General features: G+C 29.5%; 2 protein-coding genes across 4 annotated transcripts in view; both read left to right on the top strand.

The window, feature by feature from the left end:
• The window catches only part of LOC102675593 (pre-piRNA 3'-exonuclease trimmer-like), an 89,242-nt gene extending 81,723 nt beyond the window's left edge, over window positions 1-7,519 (top strand). The window contains exons 6-16 of one of the 2 annotated variants that reach the window (XM_006615628.2): window positions 26-230; window positions 328-432; window positions 517-624; window positions 706-820; window positions 900-999; window positions 1,084-1,167; window positions 1,238-1,326; window positions 4,118-4,216; window positions 4,932-5,046; window positions 6,038-6,428; window positions 6,980-7,519. In XM_006615628.2, the coding sequence (XP_006615691.1) occupies window positions 26-230; window positions 328-432; window positions 517-624; window positions 706-820; window positions 900-999; window positions 1,084-1,167; window positions 1,238-1,326; window positions 4,118-4,216; window positions 4,932-4,989 (963 nt within the window). In that variant the 3' untranslated portion in view covers window positions 4,990-5,046; window positions 6,038-6,428; window positions 6,980-7,519. Of the gene's footprint in view, window positions 1-25; window positions 231-327; window positions 433-516; window positions 625-705; window positions 821-899; window positions 1,000-1,083; window positions 1,168-1,237; window positions 1,327-1,519; window positions 1,618-4,117; window positions 4,217-4,931; window positions 5,047-6,037; window positions 6,429-6,979 lie in introns of those variants that run through there. The other variant, XM_031510469.1, reaches the window with a different exon arrangement.
• Window positions 7,520-9,671: 2,152 nt separating this feature from the next.
• On the top strand, window positions 9,672-13,514 carry LOC102675824. Of its 2 annotated transcripts, XM_031510471.1 has the most exons (3): window positions 9,672-9,871; window positions 13,132-13,242; window positions 13,329-13,514. In XM_031510471.1, exons 1-3 carry the CDS (start codon window positions 9,757-9,759, stop codon window positions 13,352-13,354), a joined length of 252 nt encoding a protein of 83 aa, XP_031366331.1. In that variant the 5' UTR covers window positions 9,672-9,756; the 3' UTR covers window positions 13,355-13,514. The 2 variants fall into 2 exon arrangements, with proteins under 2 accessions (XP_031366331.1, XP_006615692.1); XM_006615629.2 differs by having other exon boundaries at window positions 9,701-9,871; window positions 13,132-13,514.
• The last annotated feature ends 175 nt before the right edge of the window (window positions 13,515-13,689 follow it).

Genomic DNA, 13,689 nt, shown 5'->3' with positions numbered 1-13,689 from the left:
TTTACGGAGTTGTTTCTTTTTTTAGGTAGGTATTATAGAAGTATTACCTGACATGTATGAACTTTTAAGAAAAAATGATGAAGAAAATTTGGAGAAAGAATTATTAGATTATTACATAGGATTTTCTAAAGTATTTAAACTCTTGGCCTCTTCTAAAAAAATAATAATAGGACATAATATACTTTTAGATTTAATGTTTATGCATCAACAATTTTATAAACCATTGCCAAGTATTAAATATTCCATATAATATTTAATAAAATAATATTTTATTGTTTTTTTACAATATTTAATAAATTATATAATTTAAATTTATATATATTTTAGATTCATATAATGAATTCAAAAGCAATATACATGAATTATTTCCACAAATATATGACACAAAATTTTTAAGTTACGAAGTACGAAAATTATTTAGCAAGGAAGAAGGTAAAAAGCAATGATAAAAAGAAAAAAAAATTATAATAAATAATATAAAAGTTGTATAAACATATGAACATGTTTTTCTTTAAGTGAGTTGGAAAATAAGTTCATTGAGTACTTTATACGAATATTTTACAACTAAAGGAAAATTATTAACCTTGAATTCACCAAAGATAGCAATTAATGAAGAATCTTCAAGTAAATTACTTTTATGATGATTTATTAAAATCTATTATATTTTAATATAATTTTATATTCTCAAATTTTATTATATTATAGACTCAGATATTATCCTAGATGAAAAAAAATATCACACTGCTGGATGGGATGCTTACTTTGCTGGATATATATATATAAAAATGGCACATATATTTTGTGTACATAAATTTGGAACGTATGGTCGATATTTATATAATATTTATATTATAATTGTATCGTATTTATTGATCTTGAATAATATTTTTTATTTTTAGAGGTTTGGAAGAAAGAAAAGTAACGCATGCTGAACTAATAAGTAGCATAAAAAACTTTGTAAATTGTATAAATATAACAAGAGGCAATGAAATGTATATGGTGAGAGGATATATATTTCTTTTGATAACTAAGATATATAAAATAATAATTTTAATTATTGTAATATTTATGTGTATATTTTAGAAATTTGATGGTCCAGATCCAATGTTATCAAGACCAGAATGGCTTCACGTGAAATTAAAATCACCATCTGTAGATATTAAACAGGTATATTCAAATATAAAATTATATTTAATAATATCATTAGAAACATCTAAATATAAATATTTTCTTCTAGTTGATGGAGAAATTTTCATCTTTTGGCCAAGTGGATGTGATGCCTTTTGCTCAAAGACGTGTTTTGGTAGCTGTAGCAAACCATAAAAGGTTAGAAATGTTATTTGCTTTTATTTTTTTTATCGTTACATAAAATAAAAATAATTTATTGAAAATATGTACAAAACGATTGATTTGAATTAATCTAAAAAATGATATAATATTTCCATCATTCTTTAAGGAGCGACAAACCAGTCGATACAATTGAAAGGCCAGAATAATGTGCGTATTTAAATACTTTTAGGCAAACAGCTCATTTAATATGAAATAAATTTAAACTTCGTTGTCGTCCAGCATAAATATCTTCATGGCTGGCCGTCAAACTGACACAAGACATGCTTGCAGAAACTCGTATTTTACGCTTTGTACTTACATCATAATTCGGGTTATCAAAACAATGAGGTGAGATTAAAGGAAAAGTGCAAATACGACCAATCCATGTAAACATATCGCGATTTCTATAAATATCAAATGTAGAAAAAGGACAGGTGTTTCAGGTATCTTTTATATTTTACCTTACGCATCAGGCAAATATAATTAGGTATTAAATACGCAGTTGGTATTTTAGTATGAAGCTGCTTCAAAGTAAGGTGCCGGAACAATTTTGGATCTTATCCAAGGGCAACCGCGTATACTCATCATTGCACTTACAAAGTAATATCGATGCACGTGATTTTATATGACGTAACCGCATTTTCGTTTTGCCAAAATTTGTCCTAGTTAATACATTCTTGATATTTTAATCGCGTATTGTTTCGTAGGATTTTGAATGCATAGATCAAATGTGATTCGCTTCGATGGAAAACCAACAGGTAAAAAGATTTCAAATTCATTTTAAAGTTCAGATATATAAGCGAAAGTATAGAATCTTTTATACTTTTAAAACGTAACAAGACCGATATAGCATTACCGAGAAAGAGATTAATTATAATCGTGCGTCTTGTCAGTTGAGCATCACCAGGAAAACTATAAATATCAGCGGAATAGGTGAACGACCTAAGAACCCTTCAACGTCTCGCAGATCTCTCAGTATAAATCTCTAGAAGTTCATATATGAATTATAATATAAATAATAATAAATTATAATATTATATATATATATATATTTTTTTTAACAAAAATAATATTAATTTTTAATTTCTTGAATTTTAGGATCTCAAGCTTTAGAAAATACTCATGTAAGGACTTAAACAAGATTATTTTAAAGTCTTTTAAGAATTTTTTTATAGTATTTTTTTAGATTTATCTAAAATATTTAAAATTATATTATTAAAATAATTTAAATAATGTTATTAAAGAAAATTATTACGAAGTATTATTTAATTTATTACTTCACTCAGAATTCTAAGAATTGAACACTCCATAATTCATTATACGCATAAAATAACAATTATATTCACTTTTTCATAATACTATAAATCACTCGATCTTTAATGTAAGTAGAATATAGTGCGTGACAAGTAGTCAATAACACAACGTGATCAATGAATCTTATTTTACGCGAGTATCGACACGTTCGAACGGCAACAACTCTTACGGTTTATTTCTTCAATCGGATCGAATGAACGATCGATCGAATTTTCTTTATTCAGACAGCTTAAAATCACAAACGAGAGCAAGCATCGATATCAAATACATTAGAATCCTTTTCGTTTTCTATTTTCCAAACTATCGAAACAATAACCTCTTATACGTGTAAATGAGCATCACTGCTGGAAAATTACTACAAATTACTCCCTACCGTTTCAAATCGTAAATTTTGATTCGCGTCCTAACGTTTATTGTTCCACCTACCACTTAATAGCGATTTCCTATAGAATTCGTTTTAACTGAACGTATCTGAAATTAGATCACTTAATTATCTTATATCTTAAATACATTTAAATTTATAAAATATTTTTTAAAAATTTTACTAATAATTTTGATTATATAATAATATAATATTTCATCTTTTTCATATATAAAAATATATAATTAAAAACTAAATTAAAAAAGAATGTATAAAATTTTAAATTTTTAAGATTTTATAAAAAATATGATAAAAATTTACTTCTTTCCACGTACGTTTTATTTATTTTTCAAAATTAATACAAACATAAAGTACTAACGAAGTATTATTGCAATGTTTGAAAAAAAACGCTAATGAAAACAATAATTGTGGAATGATAACTTGGATCGAGAAATTGTACAACTTATAAAAATCATAGATTGGAGACAATCGCGAAATCAGCTAATTTCATCACATTCGAATTAGATTGAAATGAATTATCATTCCCCCCTATCAAATATGCATTTTCTTTCGATGCGTTAAACCGTTTAGCACAATTCACCACGCGTTCATATATCACAATGCGTCAGAAAATCTGACGCTGGCATTGTTCCAAGAGTTTCCACGTGTCCACGTGTGTATCGTTTTTACTGTACAACTTTTGTATCGGATTCGCGTGTATCAAATTATTCGAGTTAAACGATCTGAGAGATCGTCGTTGAATAAATTTTGACGTATGCAATTCTTGATCGTGTGAAGCTCTAATTTTATGGGGGAAAAATTGATTTAAGGGAATTTATTTTGAATGAATTATCATTTATAAAATTTTCTTATCCATTAAAGCGTAAACTCAGATTTATACAATAATTATTGTAAATAAGGAAAAAATAAAATAGAGCAAATATTTATTTAATTTTACTATTATTATTATTAATAAAATTGTATCGCAAGCATGCTGTATAACGTAGTTACCGATGAGTGCAGGTTGCTCAATGTAATCGATACGAAATTATTTTTACCCATGTATTATTAATCGTATTATAAATCGTGGTCGCTTGGAAAATTCTGTTGCAGCGCGTTACACATATTGAGGCATTTCAATAGCAGCGAAGAATTTCAGGTGGCATGGTATAGCCGCATAAGGCACGCGACACCCATCAGCATTTGTTTGTGGTACGTTGAAAATATTTTTCATATCTTATAATTGATTCATCATAAGGTCAAGGTTTGATACAATTTTTACATTAACGTTCAACATTTTTTTTCAATGAATTTATTATGGAAGAAAATTCAAAGGTATTTAACGTAGTTTGCATGTTTCGTTATAAATATATACATTAACATGAATTTATAATAAAGAAGAAAATTTTAAAATATATCAAAGAAGAATAGATGAAATCCATGGATCTATCTTTTAACAAAGTTGTTGTAACGATCGTTGTTGACTGGATCGTTTCTGTCCATTTTCAGAATTCGCGGGGATCCGTGATCGAAATTCGGTCTCGAGCCCTAAATTCGATCATCGTGTTTCAGCTTGAACGAGATCCGAATCCGCGTTACGTCAAACAAATTAATGATTCTTCCACGGTCCTCCTCGTGGCGGCAGACTCTCTAATTAGCACTAAGATTGCCGTAGATGCACAAGTGACGATCGCGATGCCAATTGTTGCCACCTTAGCCAATCCTATAAAATCGTCGGATTCTTTGTTGCTCACCTTCGATGCTTGTTAAGACGATTTCGAAACGTGGATTGCGTAATTGATCATCGATTGCTACTACTAATCGCATGGTTTTCCATTTATTAAAATTGCAACCTGTTGGTGAATTAAATTGTAAAAGTAAATTGTTCGTTAATTTTTATATCTCTGATTAATCGTTTTAATTGCAGGAGCGGAGTCATCTTGTCCGGAAGCTTATTTGTCTGGATGTTGAAAAAATGTTTTTAAAAACTTACTCGAATGTGAATATTTACCTGAATGCAATTGCGATTAAATAATAATCGTGTAAATAATAGTAGTTATTAATTAAGGTAACTGTTTATTTATCGATTAATAATTGTAAGAAAATAATATTTTATATAATATTGTATCGCTAACAAAATCACAGATAAATAGTTAATTCGACCTAGATAGTTTTATTAAGTTCATTGAACCGTTATGGTTTTTCTTACAAGGATAGCGAAAAACGAGGAGAAGAAAATGAAAAATGAAAGAGAGGTAAGAAAGTATGGTTCAACTTCCGTCCGACTATTCAGCCCAGGAAGAATATCTCCGTCTTTGTCTTCTTTTCTTACGCTCGTTCGCGAACACCGGCCGCAGAATCTATTTAAATATTAGATTGAAATCGCGAGTGGAATCTTTGCGTGAGCTGTTATTATTATTTCTCGTTCTGGTTTGTCGACGTTCCGGGCCAGAGCTCGTTTTCGTCAAGGAATCTATCCACCGTTGTGCCAAACCTGTGTGTTTGAGTTTTTCAAACTCGTGAAAAATCCAAGTAATTCTTTCCAACTTATCCATCGATCGACACGCATCTTTGCATTTATTATATCTTTTATCTTATATTTTGTTATTATACTTAGGTATATAGTTTTGATTTTTATCAAAATACATCTTTTACATTACATCTTCTACGAATAATTTTCTTCAGGCACATAATAAAAATTCATAAGATTCTTAGAAGATTGAAAATTTATTCAAATAATTATATACAACAATAACGTATTAAACAAAACGAGGAACAAGTAATAGTATGTGACAGATTGTATCATAAATTTCGTGGCAATCTTGGCAGAAATGTTAGGACAGTCACGTTAAAAAACGATTCAAATAATATTTTTCATTGTGAACAATTGTTAAAAATATGATAAACATTGTAAAATCTTCAAGAAAATATTCCTTTATTAATCATGTCACCGTTGATGAATGCAACAAATATAACGATTCCAAATTCCTATCCTAGGAGAAGAGGCATGATATTCTTCTCGTCACGTTTTAGTTGCAGTTACTCGCGCGGATCACTTTGTGCTACTTTGTACTTATCACAGAATCCTGATGGCCGAGGAAGAGACCAAGTGCTTCTCGATATTTCAAAAGTTTTCTCTGGCCAGCACCCAAGGCTAAAACACTCGAAATAACGCAGTAGCAATTTATGTAGGCGTACTGCGGGACGGTCAGCCTGGTCACACTGGTATCCGGTGGCAGGTGGAGCAGCTCTCGAGGTGGATCCCATTCTGTGTCTCTCTGGATCCGGATTCAACGATAGATGTAAAGGTCGCGAGCGTCAGGAACGAGGTCTATGGAACTAGGTTAACTTCACTATTTTCTCTTCTTATTCAACATCGATATCACGAACCATATGAAGCTATAATTTCTTTAGGATTCTCTTGGTAATTGCTGTTAATTATCTTTGTATCTTATCCATTATGTATCTTCTTTTATTATAGTTCTTTTATTGCCATATTTATTTTATTAAAATTTGTTGGAAATCAAGATTAATTAATCTTGTCACTATTTAAATTATATTTAATATCTTTTTATTTTATTCCAAATCATTATTTTTTTGAAATTATATTTTCAAAGAGATAAAAAATAAAGAAAGATGATTGGTTTGATTGGTTATCATTAATATTGCAGATAGTACACTATAATATGAATATTCTAGTTCATATATTTCTAGATAAAGATAAATACAATCTTCACACTTTTCTCAAGTGAAGATTGAAAGAAGAGAAATTATACAACAATTAAATATTTCAATAAATTATTCCAGATCATTGAAATCTTGAAATTTTTTTCAGAAATATTCTTTAACTTAAGATATTTAGATTCAGTCATGCTCACCTAAAATAAACCATCATCTCTCCTAAATTTTCTATCATTTCCATATGTATTTCCAAATTAAAATTCCCCATTTTCTTATTATTTTCTTATTTCACAGAATAATTAATGAATGAATAAAGTCTCAAAAGAAAAAAATTGATTGGTAACGAGAACTACTTTATTCCCCGTACAAAAAAGCTTGAAAAATGATATCATGTGGCCACCCAAAAATACTACGAGAGGTGACTCGATCCAATCGCCTTCACCTATCGGTCCGGCCAGGACAAGAGGCAGCTTGGTCGGGTTGTACTGCCAGCAAAAAGAAGAGACGATTGAAAATACCCATGTTCTGATCTCTCACGTGTTTCGAAATCCGTGCACCCGAGAAATCGTAATGTTCTATCAAGAAGCAACGGTGTGGGCCAGGCTGTGCGCGATTTCGCTTTGGCATCGGCCAAGCACCTGTCGCACGCATCGCCACAGTGGAAAATAGAAAATCGTTTTCGAAAAAAGCACGCGCATGCGCCGACGTAACGCGATTACGTGGGTGTGTCGAGATTAATTGCTCGCGCCAATTACCGAAATAATGGTAAACGGTCCCTTGCAACCATGCATAATTAAATCAGAATTTCGAAACGAGAAGATTGTTAAATAAGGTGATGAAAATTTAATCGTTTTGTTCTTTGATATGAATAATATGGATTCTTGTTAGCTTTTGGAGAATTACAGGAAAATTATTTTTTTTTTTTATTTATCAAATTCTATATACTAAACTTTATAAAATATAATGCAAATTAATTTAGATTATATGTATTTTAGGTTAAAAAAGAAAATGAGGAATATATAAAGTTAATGAGAACATGAAAATTTTTATATAAAAATAAGAAGTTAGAAATATTTTATTGAAAATTTTTTGTGATATTGGTAATATAAAAATAAATTTAAAAAGTGTCAAACTTTTTTCTCATTGTGTCCAAGTTTTCATTTATCGATCAGTAATATGAGAATTAAAAAAAAAATGATGAAATATGAGAGAAAATTTTGCTTTTAAAATAATTGTAACAAGGAATGGATAACAGAATAGAGTTAAAGAGATACCTTTGAAATAGCGGAAGTACAAAAATCATCTTTCTCCGGAGGGACACCAGAGGTCCCAGCAGCTTTTCGTTCGAAAGCTCTCTAGGACTATTTTTGTCCATAAGCTGAATAGCGGAAATAGCCTAGCCTAGCCCCTGGCCTAGAGCGTAGGCTTGACCGGCCATAATAGCGTCTCTTTCAAGGATATATCGTGACATCACGATTTCTTTCGAGACGTCAGTATCTATTAAGATGACGTTTCTTCTTAAATTATCAATTTATACATGCTAATTAAATATAAATAATATAAGAGTTTTCATTTGAAATATGAATGAAACAATTTTCTAATATATTTATGTTTTATCTTATTTTTACATTGTATTCGTAATTTTAATTTTTTTTTTTTATTAAAAATATATATTATATTAAATATTTTCATGCAAGTTACATATCTTAGGATAGCAGACGTTACGTCTTCTCTGATCATTGAAAGCACACAAAAATAATCCAACGTTTTACAAGAAGCACGGAATTATAAATACTCCTGAGCACATTCGTCTTGCTGAAATGGGTTTTTGCTTCGTTGAAATAGTCAATGAACGTCCCTATTTAAAAGGATATATCTATTTATATCTATTTATTTTTTTTATGGATCAAAATTTTTATAATTATTAATTCTTCTCTAACTTGTAACATTTTTAAATATAATTTTTATCTGCTTTAATTATATTGTAATTTATATTTAATAAAGAAAATTTTTTGTTATTTCAGAATATTAAGTGCTGTAATAATTTAATTCACTCATCTTCTGGTGCCATTCGTTCTCTGAAAAATGAAACCATTTTCCTGAACACACCTGTCCAGTTCCTAATATCAATATCTATTATAACGGATGACGTAAAATGAGATGGTAACTTCAAAGGTAAGTAATAAGAATATTAAAACAGTTTTCATTTAGAAATTTGTTTTATTTAATCTTTTTTCAAATTACAACAACAGTTGTTCCATTTCATGAACAACTTATTAGAAACTGCGCGTTGACATATTCGAATTCACTCAGATATTTACAATGAATGTCTCATACCGCATTTATAATATTGTTAACTATTTATAAACACTTTCATAATATTTTATAAATAGTTTGTTTCTTGATAAAAATAGTTCGATAAATTATACAATTTGTAGAGCTCATTTTGTGAAACTAATAAAAATTGTAAAATGGAATGGAAACAAAATTTAATTTAATATTTTATGTAAATAATATTTTTCCTTTTTCTTCTCATATTAAATTAAAAAATATTGAAACAAATTCTTAATAATAAAAATTATTTTATAATAAATTATTGCAATAAATTATATTTGTCGGTTAATAATATGGTACACTTTAAAATGAATATTCTTCCCAGAAAATTGCTGATAAACTTAAAACATCTTGATAGTTTATATTAATAACAGTAATTATTTTACATGTCTCGTAAAATTTACACATAAACACATCATAGTTAACTAACGTGTCATTCGACAAGTTATATCGGAGTTAAGTGCACGTGTACCTGATATTCTATGACCTTCTTGCGAACTTTGTGTCACATTTTCAACTTGTTTTTACCTTGTATAAACTCTAAAATTAAGCTTTTCGCTTCTAAGTTTTTGAAGATTCAAATACTCAAGTAAAAAAAGAAGAAGAAGAAGAAGAAGCTTTAAATTTCTAAATTTCAAATTTAAAAACAATATTCTTCGAAATAACTACTCACAAAATTTGCAACAATTTTAAAATATTCAATTTCTCAACTTTCAAATTCTCGAATAAAAAAAAAAATGTTTCAAAGTTTGAAATCTCTACTTTTAAATTTTAAATTTAAAAATGATATTCTCCAGGGAAACACCGTGAAGCTATCGACGCTTGACGATGATGACAGTGTCGCAGCAGTTGGTGCGTACGCTTGATAATCCGCTCGCACCCTTGACGCCGGCATCCCGTCCACGTTTCTCGCCAAGTCCGACCTCGGCGTATCCTTGCGACTATTTTCGCTTGTAACACGTTCCGACATGATAGATGAGAGTTTTCTGCGTTTCCTCCACGTCCCCGTTGCTCGAAACCTGCCAAACATTCCCGTTCAACCTAGTGGCACGGAACGTCGAATAATTTAGGACCGCGGACAATACCTGTCGTTTCTGCTACCATTTCGTCCTCCGATCGTCTTGTGCAGCTCCCTCTCACCCTATCCTCGCCAACGGTTGCCAGCCCTCATTTTTGCGACGTTCGAAATTTCGCGTATACTTTACTCGATAATATTATTTTGAGACGAATGATATATTGATAAGAATGTTGATCTTTCAATAATTTAATTGTAATTTAATTTAAACCTTTGCCTTACTTTAGAAATGTTGGATCAATATTTGATTTTATTCAAAATTTCATATATGAATCGAAATAAGGAAAAATATTTAGAATTGTCGGTATTTTTTTTTTTAGAGTACAATAGAATTTGTGATAAGTAACTTTTCAAATTATATGATAATCGTTATAAAAGTTAAACGGGAGCAGGATTGATATTGAATACAAAAATTGTATACTTTATTGAACTTCGTTTAAAAAAAAAAAAATTATTATTTAAGGAGTTAATAAGAGAGTGAAAATAATAGATAGGGTTAAGGGTAGGATGTGGATATTCAAGGCGACCACGTGTTCGATCGTAGACAGATTTCTTACTCGATATAAAAATAGAGTTATGCTTTCATTGAGTTGCACGTGTAATGAAAGACAGAGATCACCTTCTTTTCTCTTTTGCTCCCTTTTGAAAAGAAAAATTTTATTTTTCTTTTCTTTTGTATTGTTTCTCTCTTTGTTTTTAAATTAATTAATTAGTATTAAAAGAAATATGATTTATATAAATAATATCAGGATTTTTAAACGATTAAGTTAGGAAAAGAGGAATAATTTCCGTATTTAATGAAAAATTATTTTGTTGAAGGTTTAGATTTAATCTGCAAGTATCTCTGTTTAAACGAATTCGAATATCGTTCTTCTAAACGTAATCTCTGACTCTTCGCCAACAATAGTTACGTTAGCTCAGTTCGTATCTTCTTTATATCTACCTTCTTCTTCTTTTCCTGCTTCATATGTAGTTAATCATGTGGAATTCATCATATTGTCATAAACTGTCTGTTCGTTTGCTTTTTTTCTTGCAATTTGATGAAACAGAATGAATTTCGTGATTTAAAATAAATTTGGTAAAAAATATGTGGGTGTACAAAATTTTAAAAAAATTAATTAATAAATATACTTAAATCAGATTTTATAAAAAAAATTAATAATTTTTTAATTATTTTTTTTTTTAGAATTTTTGTTTTAAAAGTATTTCTATATTCTTGGTTATTTTTTTTTTTTTTTTAAGTATATTTTATTATTATCTTTTTATTTATTTTTTTTTCATTCTATCTTTATTACTATCCTTTTAATATGCTTTTTTTTATGTTTTGTTATTATATTCTTTTTTTCATTTTCCAATATTTCTTTTTCATATTCTTTAAAAATTAAAAAGTATTATATTATTATTTTTCTTAACATGAAAACAAGACTTCCTCGTCATTTTCCTTAAAATAATCACCCATGAAAATCAATGTCCTTCAAACTATCCTGTCAGAGCAAAAAAAAAAGCAGACTGATAACCCAGAACAGGGTCATACACAGGGTGAATAAAATAACTTCATAATTTCACAATTTGTTTTTCAACAATATCAAGAAATACTTCAAATATAAAATAAATGCTTATATGATATATGCCATTATCCAATTTCACTTAACAAAACAATTTTTTTATATAACTTCAACAAGTTTATCTATAAAAAGAAATTATTAACATCAATTATATTTATCTACTACAAAATTCCAATTTTCATTTCAATATATCTTTCTATTCTTAGAAGATTAAGTAAGATATTTAAATAAAATTTAATAAAATTATTATATTCACCCTGTACATAAATTCTTCGCGTTATTTATATTGAATTTTCCTTGAAAGTCAACCCTACACTTCCAACTCTTTTCTCATCGCATCTTTTGCTCGATCTATCTCTCTCGAGAACTAAAATGATTCTAATATGTATATACTATGTCGCGACTCAGAACCAGACATCTGATGCAAAACATTCACGACCACTTTCATGATGTCGTCAGTCAGTATCGACGTATAAACAATCGCGTGCCATTTATTTATAAGTATACGCACGTGTCGTCGTGGATCGAATTAAAGCGAACGTACGATAGTGTAAGTTTTTCTGGCAAATGATCTGTCCACGAGGATACTAACGAAAATTGCAAAATTAAATTTCTGGCAAAGATCCGTATCTCGAGATCCCACGAAAAATTAATTTCAGGCTCTTTAATGGAGAAGTTTTAATTTTAAGGCACTTTGTGAAAATTTAAAATCAGAAAGTCTACAAATTTGAAATGTTAGATTCGAAAAATTTATTGAATTTGAATTCAATTTAATTAGAGATTATTAAATCGATAAAAATCGATAAACTTGTATTTTTATATATGGAGAATATTATAATTAGATATTTAGATTTATTGTTGAATTATTATTCAATTGGTTAAATAATTGGATGAATATTTACATTTAATATTAAGTATTGAGGTTTTTTGAGATATTTTAATATCAATGAAAAAAATAGCTTCAATAAATTATAAGTTACATATCCTCAGGAAAATAAACCATGTACGCTGTGTTCCTACATGGTTTACTTAGAATAAAATATTGTCACAATATGAACGGTCGATTCATATTTCTGAAAATAATGCAGCCTCCAAAGAAAATATTACGTAGCTTAGAAACACGAGTATGAGACATCTTCGAACGATAATTTTCGAATTTCAAGGATACAAATTAGACGTACCAAAATTAGATTCGAATCAACACTTGTATGAAAATCTTCCAAATTCTTCACATATATTCTCTCTTAAAACAGGTGAAGAAATTTCGAATCGAACCGAATATTATCTTTCACCTTCATTTCCACAAAAAATTAATCAATTGACAAGCATTTAAAAAAAAAAAAAAAATCATACTCTAATTCAGAATATTCGATTCGTTTCAAAATACAGATCATAATATTTCTTTATTTCTATATCTACAGATTAAAATTCTATCCTTTAAATAAGGAATAACATGATTGAAATGATTTCAGAAATCCCTGAAGACGTTCCTGGTCACGTCACAACAAGATTAACCACGCAAGAAGATGGTCGCTACCTTCGCTACTCCAACGACAATAGACGTCATCGAAAGAAGAATCGTGGTGACAGCCGCTATTATACTCTTAGCGATCTTGTAGTACGTTGGTTGTGGATGCCAACTATCGGCACTCCTCGTCCATATGTACAGATGTCGGACTATATTTGGGACGTTGAGCTGCGATTACTTCACTGGCCCAGTTGGCCGTTGATCGGACCCCGTAACGTATTTTTAGTTTAGGTCGTGAGCACCTCTAACGCGGACCGGTGATGATGATCCTCACCGCGCTCGAAAATTCACTCTCTTCACTTTTTCGCCTCGTACACACGAAGACAGGTAATGAACGCAGCGCCGATTCTACGCCTCGGGCCAGGCCTCACTGCCGTGTGTATTATTAGATTCTCAATGTTACTCGTACAAGATTTTACATAAGCGGCACCGATATTTCACCGTGTTAACCCTGAAATGAAACGAGTAGGGAGGGATAGGAGGGGAAGAACCGCGCCCAAAT

This window comes from Apis dorsata, unplaced genomic scaffold (genome assembly GCF_000469605.1).
Source record: "Apis dorsata unplaced genomic scaffold, Apis dorsata 1.3 scaffold_227, whole genome shotgun sequence".
NCBI lineage: Eukaryota > Metazoa > Arthropoda > Insecta > Hymenoptera > Apidae > Apis > Apis dorsata.
This window is presented reverse-complemented; position numbering and strand designations above follow the sequence as displayed.

Bases quoted from the DNA above. Each gene is read 5' to 3' on its own strand.
- LOC102675824 (XM_006615629.2), top strand. From the start codon at position 9,757: ATGTTTCAAAGTTTGAAATCTCTACTTTTAAATTTTAAATTTAAAAAT. The intron at 9,872-13,131 runs GTGCGTACGCTT...AAATGATTTCAG, and splicing joins TGACAGTGTCGCAGCAGTTG to AAATCCCTGAAGACGTTCCT.